Raw genomic sequence first — 16,586 nt, forward strand, 5'->3', positions numbered from 1 at the left:
CTTTTTGCAGAGGCCTGAGGTTTTTACAGGGTAATAAATATGGATCTGTTTGTATTCTTCTACATGAAGTTAGACCAGCACCATTTGTTGAAGATGCTTTCTTTTTTCCATTACATAGTTTGATTTCTTCATCAAATATCAAGTGTTCATAGGTATGTGGATTTATTTCAGAGTCTCCAGTTTGATTCTATTGATCAATTTGTCTGTTTCTATATCAACACCATGCAGGCTTTCTTACTGTTGCTCTGTAGTCCAGCTTGAGAACAGGGATGGCGCTACCTCCAGAAGTTCTTTTATTGTTCAGGATTGTTTTAGTTGTCCTTTTTTTTTTTTTTTTTTTTTTTTCTTTTCCTTCCACATGAAGTTGAGAATTGCTATTCAGGGCCTACTATTTTTTGTTTCTGTTGTTTTTTTCTAGACAGCCCTGACTGTCCTAGAACTCACAGTGTGGCTATATTTTACTTTTTTCTTTCTTTCTTTTCTTTTTTTTGACAGGGTCTCACTTTGTATCCCTGGCTAGCCTTGAACTCACCATATAGACCAAGCTACTATCAAACTCACTGAAATGCACCTGCCTGAGCCTCCCAAGTGCTGGGATGGTGAACATGTGGCCTTAACCAAGTTTTCTTAATGAGTTCTAACAGTTCTATATTTTTTCTGTATTCTTTATCAGTATTTCTCAGTCTGGGGCTTTTTAAAAATCCTCTTGGCTGTGTCTTTTAGAGGGCAAACATTTGAAATTTAATGCAGTTGATCTTATTCATCTTCATAGCTAATGACCAATACAGTGGTCTGGATGTAGCACTCAAGAGGGACTCTTCCCATTAGCAGACCCTAGTCACTCAGTTCTGGTTTTGTTGACTTTCTCTATCAATTTCTGTTCTCAGTTTGATTTATTTAATGTTAATTATTTCTTCTGAGTACTTTGAATGAATTCACCCTTCCTTTTGTAAATTCCTAAAGTGGAAGCTTAGGTCATGAATTTTATTTATTTATTTATTTATTTATTTGAGACAGGGTTTCTCTGTGTAGCCCTGGCTGTCCTGGAACTCACTCTGTAGACCAGGCTGGTCTCGAACTCAGAAATCTGCCTGCCTCTGCCTCCCAAGTGCTAGGATTAAACACATGCACCACCACTGTCCGGCCATAATTTATTTACTTTTAAAGATTTACTCTGCAAGGTGTTGTGTTGTATAACTTTAATCCCAACACCTGATAGTCTGAGGCAGGCAGATCTCTGCGAGTTCAAGACCAGCCTGATGTACATAGTTTCAGGACATCCATGGCTACATAGAAAGATACCGTCTCAAAAATGAATTATGTGCTTGTTCACATTTGTGCAGAGGCTAAAAGACAATGTGAGTCACTGTAGGAGCTCTTAACTGCTGAGCCACTTCTCCCAGCCTGACCATGGGTTTAGATCAAATATTTGCCTTTAATGCTGGAAGAATCCTTATGAGATCTTTTGCTGCAGCCTACAAATTTAACTAAAACACAATGTGTGTTTGAGTTAAAAAATAATTGCAAATTGCTCCACGGGAAGTGTGAACTCAGGTGTTTCTGGTCTGATCATGTGCAAGTTGCACATACCTGTAGTTGCACACACCTGTAGTTGTACACACCTATAGTTGCACACACCTGTAGTTGCACACACCTGTGGTCTTGCTTCCCACAACTCTGTGAAGAGCTTTTATTTTTTCAGTTTGCTGAGGACTTTGCTTGTTGTGGGCAACAACTGGGCTTCCGATAGCCTGGACTAAACACCAGAAATCTCCTGTACTCCTCTTTTTAAACATTGTTTTCATTTCATTTATTTACTTACTGAATGTATGTATGTGGACACATGCAAGCCATGACACACATGTGGAGATCAGAGGACAACTGCAGGTGTAAGTGGTCTGAGTGAGCAGTGTCTGGCCATCAGACTTGGCAGTGGGAGCCTTTGTCTGCTGAGCCAACACAGCATCCCCCTTTTAATATATTTTTACCCATGTTTTTGTGACTTTCATACGTAGATACATTTTAATCCCTGTTGCGGGAAATATAAAAAAACGAACTGGCATGTTCCCTAGCTTGTGCCTCTGCCCTGGTGGCCTGAGTGGCCATGCACTGATGAGAAAATGGCCAACCTGTTTTTATCTCATAGAGACTCTCTGACTCAGAGCTCCAAAATCTCTCTACCCAACTCGCCAACTATGCCGACCCTGTGCTTGAAATCCCCCACAGCCTTTGTGGAGCACCTCAGGCAAACCCACGCTTTGCTGCCCTTGTACCTTTCCCTCTTGAACCCAGACAACCCACCGTGTGAAGGAAAACACAACACAAACTTAGTTCAGAAACAATGGTAACTCAGTTGTTGGGCACAGCAACTAAAATTCTAATCTGGTAAACCTTATTAAATCTAAATCCTCCAGTGGCAAATTCTGACGGATCTGCCATTGAAACCGGGAGACACTCATAATTACATCTTGTCCTCACACTATCCCAATACAAAAACACCTAACTCTCTCCTGCTTCCTCTCTTCCTCCATCCAACCCAGAAGCCCCTCCTACTCGCCCAGTGATTGGTTCCTTTAATCCTTAGGGGATTGATTGGTTCACGAGAACAGCACCAGGCCATCCACAACAAATCCCCTTCACCACCTACTGGGTCTGCCCCCAGGCCCCCCAGTCCTCCTCACCTGCTGGGTACTTGTTGTTTACTTGAATTCTTACAATAAATACATGTTAACTACACTCAGAAATTCATATTAAGGGCTGGAGAGATGGCTCAGAGGTTAAGAGCACTTATTGCTCTTGCAAAGGACCTGGGTTCGATTTCCATCACCCATGTGGTAGTTCATAACCATCCATAACCCCAGTTCCAGGAAATCTGGCACATCTTCTGTACTCTACATGCACCAGGCACATGCATGGTAACAAACATACTTGCAGATAAAACGCATACACTTAATTTTTTTTTTATTTAATCCACATTAAGGTCCCATCTAGATGGCTCAACGGGTAAAAGTGCTTGGCATGCAAGCCTGATGACTTGCAGGGTTCGATCCCTGGAACCCAGTAAAAAGGCAGATGATTGACGTCATCTGTAATCCTAGCACTTCTGCCATGTAGATGGGGAGAGCCACAGAGGAACTCACAGGCTAGCTATCCTACAACCCCACAGCAGAGACAAGAGAGATTCTGCCCCAGACAAGGAGGAAGGAGAGAACCAACTCCGGAAAGTAGGGTCATATGTGGTCTACACATATCATCATAATAAACTTGTTTGAAGAGACATTAAAATATTGATAAGCTGTACAGACATAGGCTACTCCTGAGAGCAAACTCCAAGGGCTTCTCTGCTCTCCAGGCTTTTTAATTCATCTGTGACAGCTTGGCTCAGAGGGCAGTCTAACCTCCCTACCCTTTCTCTAGATGAGGCGAAGGAGGACTTCCGGGATCTGCTTGACATGTTGCTGCCCCGAGCTCAGATGTTCGTACCTCGACTGGTACTGATGGAGGAGTTCCACCTCAGCCTGTCTCAGAGCGTGGTTCTCCGTCACCACTGGATCCTCCCCTTTGTGCAGGTGCTCAAAGACCGCATGGCCTCTTTCCAAAGGTGAGCATTTCCCTCTTCCATCAGTTCCCTCTCCTTTCCTGGGCTCTAGTGGTCTTGGAGGTAGGCATGGTGCCCAGGAAACAGGCCAGGCCTGAAGGCCTCTTGAGGCTGCTGTGCTGCCATCCAGGGTGAGGCAGGCACCTCACATGAACTCCTTCATAGTCTGTGTTGAATATGGGAGGCCTGCTGTCTGTCTCCAAGCTCCCACCTAGGATTTCCAGCACTCCTGTTGCCAGATCCGTAAGAGATTCTCCCATACCTGCACTTCTGCAACTCTCCAGATACTAACTGGGTATCCTACAGGATAGTGCAGTTCTGATACCAATATCCCGGAGTTAGTGCAGCCTCACAGACTAAGGACTTCATCCTGCAAGTTGCTCTCTACAGTAGATGTTGGCTGCATGGTAGGTCTCTAGGTTAGCCAAGAATTGTGATTTTGGTACAAATCAGAGCTTCCTATGATCCCACCACCACCCCTGATTGACCATTTGCTGGAAGGACTCACAAAATTCAGGAAAGCAGCTCACTTCCTGGGTTTCCAAGTTGTTGGAGCTTTTTGCTTGTTTGTTTTTCCAATTTATTTACTGAGACAGTCAGGCAGGCTCTATAGACAAGGCTGGCTTTGGATTTATAGAAATCCTGCCTCAGCTTCCTGAATGCTAGGCGGGGCATAAGCCACCACACCCAGACCTACAAAGGAGAGGTAGGGGCTACACAAATGCCATGTCACTGAGCTCCATCCCCATCTCTTACAAAGGATATTTAAAAGATGTAAGGAAGAGTGATGGGTAGGGTTTAGAAAGGACATAACTAGCCCTACATGGGTTTTCTCTACCCACTTAGGGCATCTCTATACTTACCTACTTTATGCTGCTGCTGAAATGCCTTGCCTGCACTTTCTACCAAGTCTTCTCCAGTTGTTCTCAGGATCCCTTAGTGCCCAGAGTCACCTGGTCCTGCTGCTGTTATGGCCCAAGGGTTCGCCCCACTCCTCACACACTCTCATTCCCATGCCCCTCCCTCTTCAGAGCTCCTCCATCCAGACACTGGCTTCTCTGAATGCTCACAGCCTTCTCCAGGAAGTCGGATTCTTCACCCCACTAGGTGCTTGCTCAGCACTGAGTAAAGAGGTTCTTTCTTAGGGTTCTCTGGGTCCTCTGAGGGCTAGTTCTACAAAGAACTCACAAAACTATCTTGTTAGTGCATTTCTGAATCTGCTTTTATCTCAGAGTCTCTCTTAATTAGGGTTTTATTGCTGTGAAGAGACACCATAACCACAGCAACTCTTATAAAGGAAACATTTAATTAGGGCTAGATTACAGTTCCAGTCATGGTGGGAAGCATGGAAGCATCCAGGCAGATATGGTGTAGAGGAGCTGAGAGTTCTACATCTTGATCCTCAGGCCCCAGAAGGAGACTGACACCCTGGATGTAGCTTAAGCATAGCAGACTTCAAAGCCTTCCCCACAGTGACACCCTTCCTCCAACAAAGCCATACCTCCTAATAGTGCCACTCCCTATGAGCCAAGCAATCAAACACATGAGTCTGTGGGAGCCAAACCTATTCAAACCACCACAGAGTCTTTTTTTTTTTTTTTGGTTTTTTGAGACAGGGTTTCTGTGTGTAGCCTTGGCTGTCCTGGAATTCACTCTGTAGACCAGGCTGGCCTCCAACTCAGAAATCCGCCTGCCTCTGCCTCCCAAGTGCTGGGACTAAAGGCGTGCGCCACCACCGCCCGGCCACAGAGTCTTTTTTAAAATATATATTTTTTATTTTATGTTATGAGTGTTTCGCCTGCATATATGTATGTGCCTGTACTGGGGAAGGTCACAAGAGAACATCAGAGATCTGGAAGGCTGTGGGCCACTCTGTAGATGCTGAGGACTGAACTTCAGTCCTCTGCCAAAGCAGCCAGTGCTCTTACCCACTGAGCCGTCGTCTCTCTAGCCATGTCTGTAGAGTCTTTCTTCATAGACACCTCTATGAAGGCATGAGATGGGTGGAAATAGAAGTCTTCTAGTGAAGCCCCAGCCCCACTGCTTAGGGGTCTGGGACTCAGAATTCTGGAGTGTGGCTCTTCCAAATGGAAAAACTCCTCACTTGGTTGAGGAGGAAAGAATTTGCTCCATTGCAGCCAGCTGGTGAGGAAACAAGAACTAAAGCTCACCTCAGTCCAGCCTGCTGTGATTGCCACTGCCAGGGTTATGGAGCCAGCTGTGTAGGATCAGGACGGTCACAGCCGCCAGAACCCAACCCAGATTCATGCATGAGCAGATGGAAGCAACCAGAAGATGTTACTGAGTCATGCTGTCTCAGCTCTGTCCCCAAGATTGGCTTCCTTCTCCCAGTGGCAAGGGAGCCATCAGTATGTGTGTATATGCATTTTCATATATGTGAATATAAGCACATACGTACCACAGCATGCCTGTAGAAGTCAGGTGTTGGAAAAATCCCTTAAAGAACTATAGGAAAACACAATCAAACAGGTGAAGGAAATGAGCAAAATCATCCAGAATCTAAAAATGGAAATAGAGGGCTGGTGAGATGGCTCAGTGGGTAAGAGCACTGACTGCTCTTCCGAAGGTCCTGAGTTCGGATCCCAGCAACCACATGGTGGCTCACAACCACCCATAATGAGATCAGACACCCTCTTCTGGTGCATCTAAAGACAGCTGCAGTAAATTACATTGGAGTTATCAGGGGGCGGAGTGAGTGAGCGGGCTGGAGCTAGAAAGCAAGCAAGAAAGAAGCAAGAAAGCAATCTTTCAACAAATCCACACAAACCTAATTCCACCTCTTACAACAAAAATAACAGGAAGTATCAATTACTTTTTCTTAATATCTTAATATGAAAATTAATATTACCAACATCCTAATCGATTGAAATCCAAAAATATGAGGAATTAGAAATTTATTGACTGTCATCCAATGGTCTCTCTAGTTCGGTAATTGGAGAAATAGGCCCAATATTATACAATCCATATACACTTTCAGCTTGTTTGTTTGTGATAATGTCTTGTTGTGTACAAAATAATGGTCTTGAGATCTTGCTTCTCCTATCTCAGCCTCTCTATTCATAGTATTGTTTATTTCATGTTTTTACACTATACTATGGTTTTCAGAACAGCTTACATATTTTAAAAGTATTTATATACCCAAAAGAAATGTAGACAATCAAATTGGGAGGGGGTTTGTAAGAGAACAACAAAGAGTAAGACTGACTGCTTTGCTTGACATCTGGTATCAAGTTACCACAGTAAGAGCCAAGATTTTAAGCTCTACTAAATATAAAACAAACAAAAACACTTTATACATTTATGTTCATTTAAGAAAATATTAATAATGATGTATTATTTTTGAAATACACAGTTAATACATTTGGATTTATTTAAAATTTATATTTAGAAAAACATATGTATTTTCAGTACTGCCGTAGAGAAGCATCTACATAAGACTGTTAAATTGATTGTTGTTTTATATCAAACAACTTTTAAAATACTAATTTTCATTATTGTAGCATTTTATAAATTTTAAAGAATATGACAAAAAAGATATTGTAGGTATTGAAGGGGTCTCTGGGAGGAGTTGGGATACAAAAGGAAAACAAGAATGTGATTTAATTCTATTTACTTAAAATAAGTTTTTAAATGTTAACAAATTCAGATAAATTGAAATCATGTAACTTTTCTCATTATAATGCAATAAAACTTTAAAAAAAAAAAAAGTCAGGTGTTGGTCCTCACCTTCCACATTGCTTGACATAGAATCCCTTATTGTTTCTCTGCTGTGTCTCAGATCACCTAGTCTGAGGATTCTCCCCATCTCTGATCCATCTCCAGATGGAGGCATTGGAATGACAGATGCTTATGTTACTGTGTCCACCTTCTACATGGCTTCCAGAGTATTGATTCACATCCTTAGACTTGTCTGGCAACTACTTTTACCCGTTGACTATCTCCCCTACCCTTCGGGCTCTTCTAAAACGTGTTTATTGGACTTGAGGGGATGGCTCAGCTAAGAGCACTGGCTGTTCTTACAGAGGACCTGGGTTCAGTTCCCAGCTCAAACACTCTGTAACTCATAGGGCTCTGAGGCTCTTCCTGGCTTCCATATGCACTCGATACATGTGGTCCACAGACATGCATGCAGGCAAAACACTCACACAAAAAAATGTTTAAACACATTTCAAAGTGTGCATATCCGGGGTAGCACATGTACATACGTGTGTGTGTGAGGGTCTGTGCCTTTGTGTGCATCTGGAGGCCAAAAGAAGGCATCAGCTGTCTTCTACCAATCTTTGCCTATTCCTCTGAGGCAGGGCCTTTTCCAAACCTGGAGCTTGTGTTTTCTTGGCTAGACTTGGAAGCCTGCAAGCCCCAGCAATCCTTCTGTCTCTGTCCCACTTATAGCTGAGGTTACAGGTATACACGGAAAGTCCAACTTGTTAGATGGGTCCTGGTATCAGAATGTCAGTCCGCATGGTTACATAAGTGCTCTTAATCACTAATCACTGAGCCCATGCCCAGGTGGTGGTGGTGGTTGTGGTGTTGTTGTTGTTGTCCTCGTTCTTTAATAGTTCAGCAGCTGCCATGGGAATGACTTTGGTTAGTCTGACTGTTCATCCTCTCCCCTTGTAAGTGAAGAATGGAAAAGCCCTTTCCCTTTGTTCTAGAGAATGCTGCCCTTATCTTACTGGAGCTCTGTTTCCTGGTCAAACTAGCATTAAGTTAGGTGATCAGCAGCATTGTCATGGTTACAAGACAGACAGGTGCACTGCAGGCATGCTGCCTGAAGGTGAGAAGCCAGTGAGTGAGAGAAGCCACTCCTGGGCCTCCTTGGGTACTAACTAGTTCGTCAACAGAGCAGGCACCTTGCTGTGTGCTGCACACAAGCAGCATCAGTCTCTGTGGGAGGAGTGTAGCCTGTTGCCCTGCTTCCTTGAGGATCAGAGAGCAGCCCCTGCACTGCTTGGTTGGTATCTTTGGGGAAATGGATTTGATGTTGTCCTTGCTCCATTTTCTGCCATGTGTCCTCATGAAGCTGGACCAACTGCAAACTCTGAGTTTGTTGAGTTGAAATGAGAAGAGTGGGCAGCAGAGCCCTGACTCTGGTCCCTGAGGGATTGGGTTTCTGCCTACTTTCTACAAACAGGCCCACTTCACCAGAGCTTTGTAGACTCAGAGAAAGGACTTTGCAATCAAATGGAGCCTCAACTTCAGCCTTACCAGGCTTCCACTTTCTTGTCTATTATTGTTGGGCATGCTTCACAGGGTCCTATCAACTTCCGTTACCACCCACACACTGAATAACTTTCTCAGGTGCACAGCAGAGCATTCTACAGTACGTAGTGGCCAGTAAAGTTGGTGGCTTCAAGTTGTTTCTTGGTATGAACTGCTGTCAGCAAAGCAAACTTTTTGTTGGTACCTGCACACTGCCACATGCTGCAAGGGTGATTTAGGGTCTTGATTAACTATAGGATATTTTTAGTACAATTTTCCACTTAAGTCATGGGGCAATGAGTTAATTATGTTTTTTTTGTTTTTGTTTTATGTTTTTTGTTTTTTGAGACGGCTTCTCTGTGTAGCCCTGACAGTCTTAGAACTCCCTCTAGAGACCAGGCTGGCCTTGAACTCAGAAATCCGCCTGCCTGCCTCTGCCTCCCAAGCGCTGGGATTAAAGGCGTGCGCCACCACTGCCTGGCTGTTTGTTTATTCTTGACAAACTTTTACTATAATTGAGATCTTCTGTCTTGGCCTCCTGAGCACAAGACTGCAGACATCCATCACCATCTCCAGTGAAAGTTGTAGGTTTTAAAATATGACCTGTTGTTTTATTTCTTTTTTTTTTTTTTTTCTGGAAATGTCATGTCTTTCTTCTTTTAACTTTCAGGTTCTTCTTTACTGCCAACAGGGTAAAGATTTATACCAATCAAGAGAAAACCAGGTGGGTCCCTGACTTAAGTCACCAGAAGAAGATTATCGGTTGCCAAGGGAGAGGGGCTGCACTTTGTTTTCATCTGTATCTGTCAGGCGTCACTTCCCAAACCCAGACCTACTCAGGAGAAGACCTGGAGGGATTTCAGGTGCAGTGCAGGTGTAGGAGCTATCTCAGTACAGAGCGGGCAGTGCAGATTAGACCTGCTCTTGTCTAGCTCCCTTCCTGTCACAGGGATGTGGTCCTGTTACCTTCCTTCCTGTACCGTCTCCCACTTCCCCATTGGCAAATGAGGCAGTGAGGTTTGAAGAGTTACAAGTCCTAAAGCATTAATGAGGTAAGGTGCATTTTTATCTGCAGGCATCCCTGTCCAGTCCATTCACCAAGCTCCGCCTCTTAGCTGCTCTGAAAGGGCTCACTTCATTGTGGGCTCTCTAACTTTATAAACTGAAGGGTTTCCAAGTGTGGGGAGTCGACTGTGTCTGATATTGCCAAGCGAGTGAGGACAGGATTCGTGGCTATGGTAACAGAGATCATTATACTCGTTGGCTACGTTGATAAGAGCATTTCTGAGGAAGGGTTAGATGGTACTGAGGATAGGCTTCATGGGAGAATTTCATTACTAAAGTCAGAGTTCTTAGCACCTGCTGGAAGAAGCGGGTACCAAAGAGCAGAGCTTTGAGAGGGCGATGACTCCCTAGGGACTTTCAGAGAGGAGAGGGGGCAGAGGGTGTTGTGTGCAGTGGTAGATGAAAGCCAAGCCTTGCAGGAGCAAGGCTTCCTAGACATGAGAAGAGATAACTAGTGAAAGGAGTATTTTAAGTCAGGAAGGAAGGTAGGTTGAAAGAGCAGCAAAGACATGTACAGGAAGATAGGGCGAGCCACAGCCCTAATCCCAGGCTTCCTGTTGGATACCTCCTGCTCTGGTTTGTGCTCTCATAGCTGCGTTTTATGCCCTTGTCTCTACCTCTTCCTAGGACCTTCATTGGGCTCGAGGTCAGTTCAGGGCATGCCCAGTTCCTGGACCTGGTTTCAGAGGTGGACAGGGCCATGAAGGAATTTGACCTCACTACTTTCTACCAGGTAATGCACAGGGCTGGGGAAAGGGAACAGAGACAGTTGCGGTTTCTGCCACAGGGCTGCTGCTCTACCAGCTCTGGAACAGGGCATCCTCAAAGAAGCCCCATCAGAGGCAACTAAAGAGACCTTCAGAACTTCCCTGTGTGGAGGGAACCCTGAGTGCCAGAGCGCAGGATTATAAAAAACTCCGCACCTTGTGATTTGTGCTTCTAAATCTGTAGAGTGTCTTTCCTAAGTTGTTGTCGCCAACACATCTAAATGACTCTTCAGAAAGAGCTGTAGATTTAGTCTCACTGTACCTTCCCTATGCCCTCCTGGGACTCAGAGTCAGGGCTGAGTGTCACAGCTGTAAAACCATTGATTCTATTCGGTATGTTTTTCAAAACCATGTCCAGATATACAGTTATTTTTAAATAGAGATAATTATTGTTTCTGCAACATTGTTGACATTTTGGGGTTTTGTTGATTTAATTTGAAAAGTATGGCCTCTGCTGGAATGTTCTAGATCAGAAAGTAGAGTTATAGCCAGACATGGTAACATATGCCTTTAAATGTGAAAGCTAGAAGTCCAAGATTCAGGTCCTACATGATTGGTTTCTGATAAGATTTTGGTCGTCCCTCACTGGCCTACCCTTAAGGATGGAAAAGAATACACAGCTCTCTACCCTCCTCCGTTGATGTTTAATTATTTTTATGATTATGGGTGTTTTGCCAGTCTTTATGTCTGTATACCATGTACATGCAGTGCCCTTAGAGGGTGTGAGATCCCCCTGGGACTAGTGTTACTGACATTCTTTAAGGAGATTTGTTAACCATCAGGTGGGTGCTGGGGATCAAACCTCTGTCCCCTAGGAAAGCTGCCATTGTTCTTAGCCTCTGAGTCATTGCCCCCACATCATTTTTCTAAGGGCACCAATCAGTGCCCTCTTTAACCCTATTTACTGCCAACCACCATCACATTGGTCTTAGGCTGTCACTATTGCATTTGGTGGGGAGCATACTCCTGTACTGAGGAGAGGCACCAGCTATTACGTCTGTGTGGGCAGGGGACTTGGCTTCATCACTGGGGCAGCCAGGGATCCTACAGGTAGACCCAACAGGACTGTCATAGACCTGCTGAGGGAAATGGGCCTGCTATACCATCCAATGGTGGCCTAACTCCCAGCTTTTCTTCCCTAGGATCCTTCATTTCATGTCAGTCTGGCCTGGTGTGTGGGTGATGCTCGTCTCCAGCTGGAGGGACAGTGCCTGCAGGAGCTACAGGTGAATTTCCAGAGCAGGAACACAGAGCACTGAGCTCCAAAAATGATGGGGTGGACAAATGACAAAGGGAAGAATTGGGTACTTAAACCTAAATCTGTAGGAAACTGAGTGGCAAGGCAGGAGACCTTCGTCCCCCAACCCCTCCTGCTCAGAGTGTCATCCGTGACCCAGCAGCAGCAGTGAGGAGTTAAGTAGTGACATAGGTGCTTTGGCCCCACCCTAGACTTGGGGCAGCAGAATTGCATTTTAGCAAAATCTCTAGGGCTCATGTGCCCTGCCTTCGACCCTGTCTTGTGAGGAGGCTGGAAACCTGCCCCTCAGCCCCAGCCATTTATCTGGGTCTGGCAGTTGGAAGTGGAGGAAGAATGTCAGGTGCACGGAACCTCCAGCCCTCAGAACCTGTTGCACTTTGGGTCTGTTTTTGAGACAGGGTCTCACAGTGCCTCCTTGCTTGGCCTGGAACTCACTGTAGAGCAGAGAAGCCTCAAACTTGCAGTGTTCCTTCTATCTCTGAGTTCTGGGGTTTCAGGCATGTGCCACCATGCCAGGCCACATTGTGATAGTATGTGGAACAGGTGACTTTCCCATCAGTGCCCTGGAAGGAGAATTTGCATGCAGTGTATGACAGTTGACACCTTCCCCAGGCAGCGCACGAAGGCAGTCGGCAGTATGGCTGACTGCCTTCGTGCGCTGATAGCATTTCTGTTTTTCTCAAGAGAAGCCAGAAATCCAGATTTTTATGTGCAGGTTTCTGATTTTCTTGTGTTGGCAACTGATTAGGATTTTTGAAAAATATTTTGCAAGTCAAAGTTCATGGGCCATCATCTCTGTAGGTGCCTTCCCCTCCGCTAGCTTATACTGAAGACAGCAAAGAGCTCTGGTGTCTAGCTCCAGTAGAGCCTAGACCCAAACCAAACCAAGCTTCATAGTAGTCACTGTCCCCAGAGCACTGCGCTCTCATCTGCAAGCTGAGGCAATAAACCCCACCTCATACAATTGTAAGATGATTGGACAAGATTATGGTTGCCGTGCCCAGAGTCTGCATGACCAGGGAACCTCTCAGAATTGCCCAGTTTGTTTGTGGTGCTCTGTTCTGACTCCCCTTAACATAGCTGTCATCTCCCTACTGCTGGCTGAAGGAAATCGTGGATGAGTTTGAAGATTCTGAGATGCTGTTACGTGTGCTGGCTAACCAGATCCGCTGCAAGTCTGGGAACAAATTCTTCTCAATGCCTTTGAAGTGAGCCTTGTCCCATGCCTCTCTACAGGCCCACTGAGATGGAGGAGCTTGCTGCCGTCTGTGGGATGCCCCAGCCAGGAGTCCTAATCACACACTTAGTATTGCTCACTCTCTCCTGGTCTTTTTGGGTTGTAGGTTGGTTGTAGGTTATAGGCTGCTACTGTATTGTGATCATTTCCAGAAATCACCAGTAGAGGGCAGCCCAGACCTCTAATTCCTCCTCCACGTTCTTAGGAAAGTAAAATGAGGCTGGCTGGGGAGCCCACCCATACTCAGTCCCCACCGAAGTCTCTCCACTGCAGTAATCTATATTGATGCCATTGGCCATCAGCCAGTTTTTAAGATCCTTGCATTCTGACCCACCTGTGTCAAACTGGGGCTTCCATGCATCTGTCATCCTCTTTTTAATTTCCTTTATTTATCACCTCATCCCTTCATCCCATCCTGTACCAGGAGAGGTCATTTCAGGGCCAGGGCACAAGGTGCTAATTTGTGGTCAACTGCAGTTTTCTTCATTCCTTCCTTCCACTTACCCAGCCAGGTGCCTGGGGAGAGCCCAACAGATGTTTCATTTTGGCCTGGCTATGGCTGCTGGCCAGGCCTCCAACACCCGTGACCCCTGCTTTCCCCCATCAGCTTTCCCAGAGACACAAAGAGGCAACTTCCCTCCAGCCAGAACAACCCTGCCCCTGTTGCCGAGCATTCTTTAGGGTGAATTGGGGGTGGGGAGAGAGCTAGGAGGCATAGAGGAATTTGTTTTCCCTCAAGCTCCAAAGGGGCAAAGAACCAAGCCTTTCTAGTTGTCATGGGGATTTCTAGTGATGGATGAAGAAATATTTTTTTACAGTTTCAAATTATGTTCAACAAATAAAATCTGTCTTTTTAATGTGGTGTCTTATTTTAAACTACTTGTACTTTAAAAGGTAAGTGGTGCCTCTGATCTCCCCTCTAGCCTCACAGTTCAGGGCTCATGGGAGGCTCTTACGACTTTAAAGGTTTTTATAGATCTGTCTATTTAGCATATGTGTGTTGTGTACATGTGTGTGCGCAGGCACTTGACTTCCAAGAACAGCACTGAGGAGACAGTTCTCTCCAGCCACTTCATGGTGGCAGAGCCCACGTGGTAGCTCATAGCCATTCTGACTCCAGCCCCTCTCTGGCCTTTTCAGGTGCCAGGCATGTATGTGGTGCTTATTCTTGCGGGTAAAACACCTATACCCATAAAGTTTTTTAGAAGTGGGAGCTGGCTGGGCAGTGGTGGCGCACGCCTTTAGTCCCAGCACTTGGGAGCCAGAGGCAGGTGGATTTCTGAGTTCGAGGCCAGCCTGGTGTACAGAGTGAGTTTTAGGACAGCCAGGGCTACACAGAGAAACCCTGTCTTGAGAAAACAACAACAACAACAAAAGTGAGAGCTGGAAAGTTAGCTCAGGCAGTAATGTTCATGTTTTGTAAGTATCAGGCCCTGAGCTCAGTCCTTAGAACCCATCCTTTAGAAGCTGCCTTGGTACCAAACACTTGTAATCTCTGCACTGGGGAGGCAGAGAGACAGAAGGAACCCTGAACTCACTTGCCAGCCAGCCTCACCTATTTGTCAAGCTCTAACCAATGAGAGACCCTCAAAAGACAGCATGGATGGCCCCTGAAGAACAACACCTAGGATTGCCCTCTTGCTTACACATGCGCACAGCCATGTGTGCATGCATGTCTGCCTTTGCACACACATACACAAACATCCCCCTATGCAAGAAAATGGGAAGATGGGGTTGCCCTGTTGGCTAGGACTTCACCAGTGACGCTGCATGTAATGTACGGAACCTGGGTTTTGGCATGTCCCAGGGAGATGCCATCCTCACATCTCCAACACAGTTAGACTTTACACCACATGACCTGTACTAAGCCCTTCCTAGGGCCTTCACAGCTGGGCCTGCATAGAGGTAATTACTGTGGAAGAACAGTTACATGGCTTGCCTGAGGACATGAGAGCATTAGGACCTGACTCAACGCTAGCCTCAGCTTCCACCATGATACAGCCCAGGCCATCCCCACCCTTACCTCCTGCTCAGGCCTCTGGCTCTGGCTCCCACTTTGTGATTCATGTCCTCACAACCCTGTCTTTCCGTAGCCTTAAAGAACACATTCATGCCTTGTTCCCCGAGTGCCACCACACCAATCTACTGGCTTCAGCTAACCTGCTGTTTGGTGCCAGTGGCATCAGAAGTCACATTGGAGTAGAAGCTAGGCATATATTTTCAAGCCTGCAAGCAACATGGTAATCCTGGCTCCCCAAGTCACATTGCTGACACCTACTCCGTGCCAGGCCCTGAACTGGGCCATAGAACAATCCACGTCTGGTCCTCTGGGTGATCAAAGGGAAAACAGGCAAGGTGTGCTGAGTAGAATCCCCAGCCCTTGTTCTTGTCCTAGCCACTGAGGACTGCTCCCCTGGGAGAGGATGTGGCTCTGTGGGTCATCTGTGCTGAGAGTGGAGTTAAAGTGCAGCCACTTTGAGAAATGGGCCAAGATCAATAAGCAACTCTTCAATAGAGAATGGAGGTGGCAATGGAGGAAGGAAGTCTGAGCTTTGCTGAGGGGGATGGGCATGTAAGCTGTGCCTGAGGAGGCTGGCAGCCTTTGCTTGGCAGGCACCCAGATGTGCAGTGTGCCTCCAGCGTGGAGCGCTGACAGTGCAGAAGCAGCTGGGGCGCTTCCTTCCAAAAGAGGAGAAGTGTTCCAGAAACCCAAGAGACAACTGGAGATGGAAGGCCAGAGCAGGCTTGTCCACCACCAGGTGGGCGGTGTTCAGGGAAGAATTGTTCTTGATGAGGATTTGATCATGCTTGGGAGAGTACAGAATCAACACATCTGGCTCTGGCATCCTCAGACGTTCCCTGCAGGGCAGGGAGATGCTCATCTCAAGGCCTGGCTGGCTGATTTCCATCTGGCACTAAAGTCTCTTTGCCTCTTTAGACCACCCCAGCTCTGTTTCCAAGAGAGAGGGAAAGTACTTGGTTTGTTTATTTCTTCCTTCTCTTGACACCCATAGTCCAAAAGACTGTCCTGATGACTGAAAGGGGTCCCATTTGCCAGCCTGGCACAGTACCAGTCACTGAAGTGATAAGTGCCCAAATATGAGGAGGCAAGAGCTTCAAATCAACCTTCCTGACCATAGAGGTTTTTGTGGTTTAAGAAATGGGGTGGTCTGAGGCATGGGAGGGTAGCTGAAGGTAGGGAAATGAGGCATAATGTATTCTGCACTTTCAAGCTCCATCAGGGGTGGGTTGAGGGTGTGTGTATATCTACATAGGGATGTGTGGGTGCCTACAGAGCCAGAGTTACAGGTAATTCTGACCTAGCTATTACGGTGCTGGGAGCCAAACTTGCATCCTCTGAGGGATAGGTAAATGCTTTTTTGTTTTTGTTTTTGTTTTGTTTTGTTTTTTCAAGGCAGGGTTCATCTGTATAGCCCT

At 45.9% G+C, this 16,586-nt stretch overlaps 1 protein-coding gene across 2 annotated transcripts in view; it reads left to right on the forward strand.

Moving 5' to 3' along the window:
- The window catches only part of Usb1 (U6 snRNA biogenesis phosphodiesterase 1), a 17,765-nt gene extending 3,755 nt beyond the window's left edge, over positions 1–14,010 (forward strand). The window contains exons 3-7 of one of the 2 annotated variants that reach the window (XM_031340968.1): positions 3,418–3,601; positions 9,492–9,545; positions 10,514–10,619; positions 11,796–11,879; positions 12,992–14,010. In XM_031340968.1, coding sequence (XP_031196828.1) covers positions 3,418–3,601; positions 9,492–9,545; positions 10,514–10,619; positions 11,796–11,879; positions 12,992–13,123 — 560 coding nt within the window. In that variant the 3' untranslated portion in view covers positions 13,124–14,010. The remainder of the gene's footprint in view (positions 1–3,417; positions 3,602–9,491; positions 9,546–10,513; positions 10,620–11,795; positions 11,880–12,991) is intronic. The other variant, XM_031340969.1, reaches the window with a different exon arrangement.
- Positions 14,011–16,586: the final 2,576 nt, after the last annotated feature.

Source organism: Mastomys coucha, unplaced genomic scaffold (assembly GCF_008632895.1).
Source record: "Mastomys coucha isolate ucsf_1 unplaced genomic scaffold, UCSF_Mcou_1 pScaffold22, whole genome shotgun sequence".
NCBI lineage: Eukaryota > Metazoa > Chordata > Mammalia > Rodentia > Muridae > Mastomys > Mastomys coucha.